This window comes from Echinops telfairi, unplaced genomic scaffold (assembly GCF_000313985.2).
Source record: "Echinops telfairi isolate 266 unplaced genomic scaffold, ASM31398v2 ScPeMD7_7420;HRSCAF=8458, whole genome shotgun sequence".
NCBI classification, from domain to species: domain Eukaryota; kingdom Metazoa; phylum Chordata; class Mammalia; order Afrosoricida; family Tenrecidae; genus Echinops; species Echinops telfairi.
Window position 1 is genome coordinate 6,962,068 of NW_022111320.1, and position 10,179 is coordinate 6,972,246.

Genomic DNA, 10,179 nt, shown 5'->3' on the forward strand with positions numbered 1-10,179 from the left:
AAATGAGCTGATACCAAGGGTTCAAGTAGAAAGCAAATGTTTTGAGAAGGATGATGGCAACAAATGTACAAATGTGCTTGACACAATGGATGTATATATGGATTGTGATAAGAGTTGTATGAGCCCTCAATAAAATGATCTAAAAAAAAAAAGAATCAAAGCCTCAGAAATTCATAGAGACAGGTCTACCCTGTCGTATAGGCTCACAATAAGTTGGATTTGACTAGATGGCAGTGCTTTTTCTGTTTTGTTTTTTGTGGGGGTTTTGTTTGTTTTTGAGATCTCTTAAAAGAGGCATTGCTGATTCTGTGGTAGAATTCTTCTCTTCTGTGTGAGATTCGGGTTTCATTTCTGGCCATGATGCCTCCTGCATCTGTCAGCCAGTGAAGACTATGAGTCAGAGCAGTGTAATCTACTACAACACATTGTGGAGATGGTGCAGAGCCAGGCAGTGTTTTGTTCCAGCGGGACTTTGATAGCAGATAATGTTAAGGCGGCACGTCCATTAGATTGCAAGGAGCTGTTTGTGTTCCCTATGGGAGCACCATCCTGGGCAGAGCCATGTGGCCACAGGACAGCAGAAGAGGGGAGGTGGGGAGAATATATGCCACATTAAGATGTTTAGACCTTTTAAAAGACCTGTGATTTCTGAAAAAAAAAAAAGACCTGTGATTTCTGACTGTACTTTCCTAGCCAAAGTTAACTCTACATGCACTAGGGAGCTTCAAAAGTTCACAAATAATCCCGTTAACTTTTTATTCTGATTTTCCACAAACTTTTTGAAGCCCCCTCATATTTATTAGCTGTACTGAGCTCCCATGTAATGAAATGTATGTATGTGTGTGTGTATTTAATTTAATGTAATGTATGTATGTGTGTGTGTATTTAATTTACCCTTATATATGATTAAGAACCACTGAAGCATTTAAAGTAGGGTACTCACATGATGAGATTTGTGTTTTAAAACAAATCACTGCAGTGGCGATGTAGCAGCAGGGAGAACAGGTACAGTTAATGGGGATCTAACATAATGTATTAAGCAGAGATAAAGGTTAAGGGATATATTTCTAAATGACTAAATCAGAAAAGGAGGGGAATTCGAGAGAGGAAGGAACACCTGGGTTAATGTTCTGCTTTCAGGATGAGGAGCGAGGGTGCGGCAGCTACATAATCTCCTGTCAACTTGAGCAAAGGGGACCAGTTGGCTGTGGCGCCTGTCAGTTTCCAGACTCTCCAGTGGAGGAGCCCACCTTGTCCCCATTCTCCTGAGCATGTGCTGCTGGAGAATCACCAAAAGTCAGTGCCAATGAGAAGCAGGAAATACATATCAATCGTCTAAAGTTTCAAACTGATTTTGACACTTTCCTAATCCTTTTGCATATGATAGGCATTTAAATTGAGAGTATCACAGACAAAAATGATTTGGGGAAATGATAATGTGATCTTAGCCTATTTCAGTGACACTCTAACATGGGTAAGTAAATTAGCTATCAGATTTGATCAGCGTTGTTGACGTGAAGGCCCTCATTCCTAGAGCGGCTCGAGTCCAATTCTCGCCCCGCAGGAGTAGTTTGAAGAACCCAAGAATCCAGTCAAGGCACGAAAGATCTGAACTTCAGTACATTGCTGAGCTCCATATTGCATCTCTCTTCTGTTTTTCAGGGACCACGTGCTTGATCGCTCTGCTATCAGATAAGGACCTCACTGTGGCCAACGTGGGAGACTCCCGTGGGGTCCTGTGTGACAAGGACGGGAATGCCATTCCTTTATCTCACGATCATAAGCCTTATCAACTGAAAGAAAGAAAGAGAATAAAGAGAGCTGGTGAGTGGTGTACACTCTGTGGAATGGCTGCCATCTTGTGTGGTAGACACCGTGGCTTGCTGAAGGAGCTCCTGGGGAATAAAGGGTTTGATTATTCAGAGATTAGGAGATCAATGCAGAGGTTGCTGCTGAAGTAGCCGAGACTTAGTAACATTTTTCTATCAAATAAGTGACCACTGAATTTGCCCTTCTTCATGATCAAAGCTTCCAAAGGGCTGAAGAAATACTTTCCAGCTGAGATTATTGGGCCCTGCTTTCCCCGCCTATTGTATGTCCCCTTTCATCCAGTCATGCCAAACTACTCCCTTGTCCCCAAAGTTTGATTGTGTGTGTGTGTGTAACAGTCATTGTCGTCGTTATTGTTGTCGTTGTTGCTGTTCTTAGGTAGAATCGAGGTGGTTGTTCCACTCCCAGCAACAATCTCAGGTGAAACAAAACAACACACTCTTGAGTCCTGTGTCTAGTCACATGTTTTCTATGTTTGAGCCCATTGTCACAGCCCCTGGGCCCATGCACCTTGTTGAGGGTCTTCCTTTTCTCCCTGATCCTCTACTTGACCAAGCATAATGTCCTTCTCCAGGGACTGGTCCTCATTATATGTCCACAGTATGTGAGACGAAGTCTAAGGCGCTGTCTGACTATACTCCCTCCAAGATAGATGTGTTTATTTTCCCATCAATCCAAGGGTTGTTCAATATTCTTTGCCAATACCGTCATTTAAAGGCATCGATGCTTCTGTGGACTTTCTTATTCATCGCCCCACTTTTGTGTCCTGGTAAAATGATTGCAATCCGTTGGCCGGCATCAAGCGCACCTTAGACTGTAACACTTTGAAGAAGCCCTTTGCAGCAGATTTGCCCATTGCAGGATGTCCTTCGGTTTCTTGACTGCCGCTTCCGTGGGTGTTGATTACTTATCCAAGTCAAAGGAAGTGTTTGGCCACTTCATTCTTTGCTGTTTTTCATGATGTTGGCTGGTGCCGCGGTGAGGGTTTTCATTTTCTGAGGTATATCCCATGCTGAAGTCGGTCGTCTTTGCTCTTCATCGGAAGGCCTTCAAGCCCTCTTCAAGTCCGCTTGTGTCCGTGCCTATTGCAGGCTAGCAAGTCTTCCTCCAAGCTTGATGCCCAGTTCTTCTTCCCACAGTCCAGCTTCTTAGATCGTACGTTCAGCATCCGGATGGAGCAAGATGAAGAAAGGATACAACCGACACCCTTTTTCTACTTTCAACCCTGTTTCCTGATTTGGATCCCCTTGTTCTGTTTGGTCTGGGTAAAGGTTACACACAGGCAAAATTAAGCATTCTGGAAATCCCATTCTTTGTAATGTTATTCCCTAAATTGTTATGAGTCACACAGTAGACGGTCTTTCCATAGTCAATAAAATGCAAGCCAGCATGTTTCTGATGCTCTCTGTGCATAGCCAAGGCCCATGTCACAGCGACAGTGCTAGCCTTGCTTCCAGGGCCTCTTCTGAAGCTGGCTTGGATTATGTCAGTTCTTTGTTGACATCACGCCACAACCATTTTTTAATTATCTTCAGCCTAATTTTATTTGCATCGCCTATTAATCATATCATTCAATAATGTGCACATTCTGCTGGGTCACCTATCTTTTGGATTGGGCATTCAGATGGACCTCTTCCTGTCAAGTTGGTCTTTCAAGTTTCTTGACAGACAAGTGAGACTTTCCTGGGTCGCCTCGGTTTGTGGAAACAGCTTATTCCCTCACTTGGCCAACTTTCATCCATTTCGAGAGAAAGCAGATGGTTAAGAACAGATGCTGTTGAAGAAGTCCAACCTGCACTGAAGACATTGGTGAACAACGATCGAATACGTATGGAAGTTTTTCCACAAACAGATGCAACATTTCTTTTTGAAGGGCTCCCTCGCTTATGTATGCCCCAATATGTGGGAAACAGCCATGAGGCCAGCAGACAAAGAGATCTATGTTTGTGCTCCCTCCAAAGAAAATGAACCTCACAACAAATGGAAATGATCACGCAAAATCAAATTCAAGTAAAATTGTGTTATCTGAAGATAACACAAAACAGTACATCAGCAGGGATATCTATTTTGTATCCTTTAAGATTCACTTTATTTATTTATTATTATTTGTTAATCATTTTATTGGGGGCTCATACAGTTCTTATCACAATACATACATGCATACATTGTGTCAAGCACATTTGTACATTTGTTGCCATCATCATTTTCAAAACATTTTCTTTCTACTTGCTCCTCATTTCCCCCCTCCCTCTCCCACCCTCCCTCATGAACCGTTGATAATTTATAAATTATTATTTTTTCATATCTTACACTGACAGATGTCTCCTCTCACCCACTTTTCTGCCTCTCACCCCCCCTCAGGGATGGGGTTATATGTAGATCATTGTAATTGCCCCCCCTCTTCTCCCCACAGCTTCCCCTTCCCCTCCTGGCATTGCTACTCTCATTATTGGTCCTGATGGGTTTATCTGTCCTGGATTCCCTGTGTTTCCAGCTCTTATCTGTACCCATGTACATGCTCTGGTCTAGCCCGATTTGTAAGTTGGAATTGGGATCATGATAGTGGGGGGAGGAAGCATTAAAGAACTAGAGGAAAGTTGTATGTTTCATCAGTGCTATGCTGCACCCTGAGTGGCTCGTCATTTCCTTGTGACCCTTCTGTAAAGGGATGTCCAATTGTCTGCAGATGCGCTTTGGGCCTCCACTCTGCACTCCCCCTCATTCACATTGATATGTTATTTTGTTCTGGGTCTTTGATGCCTGAAACCTGATCCCATCTACACCTGGTGATTAAGATTCACTTTAAAGGTGTCCTTTTGGAAGCCTTCCTTGTTACAATGCTCCTCCCCCAGCCTGGGTTAGATGCCCTTCGCTGTCCTTCCTCAGCATCCTGTGGGCACCACTTGTGTCACCTGTATAATGTATGGATATACCCAGTATCTTCTCTCTCCTGCCTGTCTGTGAGATCTGTAAGGGCAAGACCTAGATCTTATCAAATCTCCATTCCATTAGCAGCTAGCACAGTGCCTGATCTAAGTCAGCATCACAGAGGGGAGGTCCCTTATTAATTCATTACATCAAGATTCCAGAGGTCGGGGATATAGCAACGTCCTCACCAAAAAAGAAAATAAAAAAAGCCTCATCAATCTCACATTCTGGGGTTGGAGCTATAAGGTGGGTGTGGAGCTCAAGCAGACATGAACATAAAAAATAGTAAGTTATATAGTGTGCTGGAAGATGATAAATGTGGAGAGACAAATAATTATATTTGTGTGTAGGGGGGGATCCTTTGTACTTGTGGAAGAGAGAAGTTATTTCCCTTCTCACACTACCCCCTGCAGCATGGAGGCTCTATGAGTAATCACCAGGCAGCTAGCCCAGCTACTGAGGGCGCAGACAGGAGGTGCCCACTCACTGCCTCTCAGCCAGGCTGACTCAGTCTCTACAGGTCAACTGGTGCTTACAACTAATTAACCCCTGAGCTTTCATAGGAGGAAGCGGAACTGTTGGGTTAGAAAACGTGGAATTGTATTACTGCCTGCCCTCCCCCCACCTCCGATTCCATGCCTGCTGGAGATACTGCATAACTCTTTTTTTTTTTTTTTTTGCCTACAAATGGGCTTTGAGTCTCCACTACGCACTCCCCCCTTCATTCACAATGATATGATTTTTTTGTTCTGATGATGCCTGATACCTGATCCCTTCAACACCTCGTGATCGCACAGGCTGGTGTGCTTCTTCCATGTGGGCTTTGTTGCTTCTGAGCTAGATGGCCGCTTGTTTGCCTTCAAGCTTTTAAGACCCCAGACGCTATATCTTTTGATAGCCGGGCACCATCAGCTTTCTTCACTACCCGCTTTGTCTTCAGCGGTTGTATCAGGAAGGTGAGCATCATAGAATGCCAATTTCATAGAAGAAAGTATTCTTGTGTTGAGGGAGTACACTGCATAACTCTTAATGAAAGCTTTTGTGGGGTCTTCTGTTAATGGGATGGAATAAGTGATGCTTTAAGCGCACCCATCAAGCTTGTAGCAGGAGTGCCCCACAGATGGAGTTCTTTCCCTTGTCCAGTTAAGGGTTACGAGGCAGGGAACCCACCTTACCACATAAGCAAAAGGATTTATTAGAGAGAAACGGACCTTGCAAGGGGCGACGTGGCACGAGCTCTAAGGCAATGCAGTCCACAGTCTCACCAGACAAGGGGGAAGGATACATTTTTAAAGGAATTTAAGGTGGCAAGGACTTTATATTTGTTCATGAAAAGAGGTGGAAGATTCGGGGAATTGATCCCACATAAGTGGGTGCTTTTGCAATAAGGTATTCAAAAGTGGAGTTGAAGGTAAAGGTTTCTGTGTGAGGTGTTATCCCTTATAAGATGATTAGTGTGCACCAGGCATCTAGTTCCCCAGGTTCAAACCCTGTGCCCTGGTTTTCTTGGTTCTTGATCACAACTCAAGGTCACAGGTGTCTGGTCTGCACCTGCTCCTATTACTAGTTTAAACTGGTCAAAAGGTTGACTGCTGCAGAGCAAGAATATGGAACTAAAACACGCATGCTTACAGGGGAGGAAAGCACAGTAGTCTTGCTGGGGCATGGTGTGGAAGGAAACTGAAAGTAACAAGTTAAAACTTCAACTGGATGTGGGTTGTGGTTGAGTCCCATATGTGTTGGCCTGGGGAAATTCCTCAAACTCATCTAAACTTGAATTGGGGGGGGGTTGGACGAACCCAGTCTCTTTAATAATCTGTCTCAAGCTTTGATGAGCAGACAGTAGAAGAACAAAAGATTGTGGCTTCCGTACTCATGAAGGTAGCATCTCTGCTTAAAAGACTACTGCAACCCTAGCCATTCGACACAGCTATCGCACTTCTGTGCTAGTAGGGAAGGGGATACCAGGAAGGATGTGTACCCCACAGTCAAACCCACTGCCATCCCCAACTCATAGTGACCCTCTAGGACAGAGTAGAACTGCCCCTTCTGGTTTCTGAGACTGTAATCTTTGCCGGAGTAAACAGCGGCATTTTGCAGTCTTCTGCAGAGCAACTGATGACTTCAAACCAGTGCCTTTGCAGTGAGCAGCTAAATGCATGACCCACTACCTACCCCACCAGGGCTCCGCTGTGCCACCAGACTTCTTATCTGTACTCCATCCATCCGGTGCTCACTCCTGAAATGCCACTTACTGCATCATCCCTCCCCTTTCCTGCCGTATCCACTATTTCCCTAACATCACCACCACCCACCCCCACACACACCCCAGAGCGGTGATATTTTATAGAAGCAACTTTGGATAATATCTCCAAAGTAGATTGGATTAACCTACTGCCTTCTTTAGTGGAATTTGGTCAAGGCTATTGCTATTTTATAGCAAGTCACAGTTTTTCACCTACATGTGTTTTCAGTGACCCCAACTTTCCTTTCAGGACATCCCCTTTCCTGCTTGGCATGATGATAAACTGCAACCCATTTGGGCCAAATGCATGCTGTGTCTTACACTGCCTCCAATCACAACAATACTGATTCCATCTCCCATTCATTCTGTGCTCCTGATGTACTAGAGGCCAACCCAGTGTGTGACCTGTGTGCACTATCCCTTTACCTACCGTAGGAAGTAAATTTTGTCCTTCCTCCTTTATAGCCAAGGACCTGCAGCCACCAAGGGGTGGAGTTACCTGCCCAGTGGACACACAGCGAGTGCAGAGGAAGACCAGAATTGAAACCCAGGCCTATCTGACCCTTGTCCACTATCCATTTGAAATGTTCTCACTGTCTCCCTGTCCATTGAAGGTCTGCCCATTATTCAAGGTCCAGCATTAGTGGTCACTCCACCCTAGTCGTCTTAACTAGAAGCCCTCCCTCCCCGCCCCATCTACCCCTTCGGGTTTTCCGAGACTGTAACTTAGCGGTGCCTCCGCAGGGAATTCTGCCAGGGGGTGTGGGACCTCGTCCTCCTGCCACACAGAGAAGGGTCAGCTTTATGGTCTGCAATTTGCCTTGCATGCCATGAGTTTGCATTGGATGAGTATATGATGAACAAAGGTTTTTCTCCCTCAAAGAAATAATAATAGATTGTTGCTGAATGTGTATTATGTTTGTCCATTGTGCTAAATGATGGATCTGAAATGATCCTTTGATTTCTCGCAATCGTCCAGTAAGATGAGTACTTACTATTTCCCCTAAAATCAAGGATAAAAGAGAGAGTCTCTCATTCGCCGTCACACATAGCTAGAAGTGACAGCGTCAGGGACTGAATCCAAGCAGTGTTTCCCCAGAGCCTGGGCTTTTAAACGGTGCTCACATTCTGCTCTTCTTTCATCCTCATCCTGTTTCTATATAGGTACACCCTAGGGTGGTCTCCAACTAAAGTTACAGACCAGTATGTGTCTCAGCCCCCCACCCCACCCCCGGCGCCGCCTGCCTCTTTAGCCTGCTTTTTCCACTTTCATGGAATTTCCATCCCAGTGTCCCCTTCCCTCTGTCAGTCTCTGAGAGGCCAACCAGTTGTTCAATGAAACGGATGTCCTCCCAATGCTCAGCCTCTACCCCCAAGTTTCTAATTTATGTGTTTTTGAGAGTGTCCAAGATGTCAAGGATGCAGGCCTGAGAATCTATTGGTAGCATGCCAAGCTGCAAACCACACGGCAGGCAGGATGCTCAATACCGGCAGTGAGAGGACACCCTAAGTCAGCCAGCCTGATGCGCACACCCCTAGACAGTCCCAGGCCTATGAGACACCGCTAATGTTGCTAATGGCTCTTTCTGCCTTTCCAGGTGGTTTCATCAGTTTTAACGGCTCCTGGAGGGTCCAGGGCATCCTGGCCATGTCTCGGTCCCTGGGGGATTATCCACTGAAAAATCTCAACGTCGTCATCCCTGACCCGGATATCCTGACCTTTGACCTGGACAAGCTCCAGCCCGAGTTCATGATCTTGGCATCAGACGGCCTCTGGGATGCTTTCAGCAATGAAGAAGCTGTCCGATTCATCAAGGAGCGCTTGGATGAGCCTCACTTTGGGGCCAAGAGCATCGTTTTGCAGTCCTTCTACAGAGGCTGCCCTGACAATATAACCGTCATGGTGGTCAAGTTCCGAAACAGCAAAGCCGAAGAGCAGTGAGCCCTTCCTTCGGGGCCTCCACTGCCTTAGACTAAAGGACTTTCAACTCTGATTTCTGTGTAATTTAGTGAAAGGTGTGCAGTTATAATAGGATCATCCGTGCAGCCATGGGCTCCCCGCTCCCTGGTGGTCTTGGGCCCATGGTCGGTGAAGGACCAGCGTGTTTGAGAGGCTGGAAAATGGTTTCTTCATTTTTCCCACACCCACCCTTCATCAGACGGTCAAAATATATAAATAGGTAGCTGTAGATTCACATGTATGACGTGAACACACAGGTGTTCACATACCTCCCCTTGAGGATTCTTTGGCAGGTCCCTTGCCCTGCCTCCTGCAGGCATCTGGCTTGGTGTCTTCTCTTTGGGGGAGCTGCAGGAGGCAGGCTGCAGCCTTGCCTGGGAGCCGGGGCGGATGGCATAGCTCTTTGCAGAGATGCCGGGCTGCCCTATGGACCCCTTTGTCTTCAGCCCAGGTCTTTTGCTCGGCCACAGATGCAGGTTTGGCTCCTCTGGAAGGCTGAGAATAGCGGCCGGGATGGGAGATCAGTGGAAACGATGTCACAGCAGAAACCAGCCTTTCCCTGGCTCCTTTTGTGAGTTAAATCGCCTGTGTTACCACCTGACCAGCCTTGTGCGTTGATCCTAATAGTGCATGGCTGACGTTGATAACCTCTAGCTTCTGCCTCACCTTATATGATAGGCAGCTGTTAACCTTCACCACTGGACACCACGACACTTTTCTGTTGTCATAAGAAACCATATTAGGGGAAGTAAGAAAAAGCAAATCCCAATGGTGGTATCAGCCATAATCCCTACCACCCCTAAGCATACGAAGATGGAATAAGAATGTCAGGGGGCAAGGGAGTCTCAGTGCCCCTTGGGAAGTGACTGCCTTGGAGAGAAAGGCAGTGGCAGCGAGACTGCTACCTGAAGTGAGCTCCAGCTGCCAGGTGTGTGTGTGTGTGTGTGTGTGTGTGTGTGTGTGTGTACCCAACTTAGAGCTGACGTGTGTGTGTGTGTGTGTGTGTGTGTGTGTGTGTGTGTGTGTCCCTGTCTTAGTCGCTTTCCAGAGTCTTTGAAGCAGTGTTCCGAGAAGCAGCAGTCTAGAATTGCGTCCTTGAAGCGGGGTGCAGAGTCCCCAGGCACTGCCCTGGGGAAGTTGGTGGGAGACACCAGGACCTGAGGCAAAGCAGCAGGAGCCTGGAGCAGGCCAGCCAGTCTGCTTACCCTCCCCTGCA

The 10,179-nt window shown here is 46.3% G+C and overlaps 1 protein-coding gene across 1 annotated transcript in view; it reads left to right on the forward strand.

Moving 5' to 3' along the window:
* Positions 1-9,927, forward strand: part of PPM1L (protein phosphatase, Mg2+/Mn2+ dependent 1L) — a 90,032-nt gene extending 80,105 nt beyond the window's left edge. Inside the window, exons 2-3 of the mRNA XM_004704244.2 lie at positions 1,663-1,824; positions 8,602-9,927. Of these exons, the coding sequence (XP_004704301.1) occupies positions 1,663-1,824; positions 8,602-8,945 (506 nt within the window). The 3' untranslated portion in view covers positions 8,946-9,927. The remainder of the gene's footprint in view (positions 1-1,662; positions 1,825-8,601) is intronic.
* The last annotated feature ends 252 nt before the right edge of the window (positions 9,928-10,179 follow it).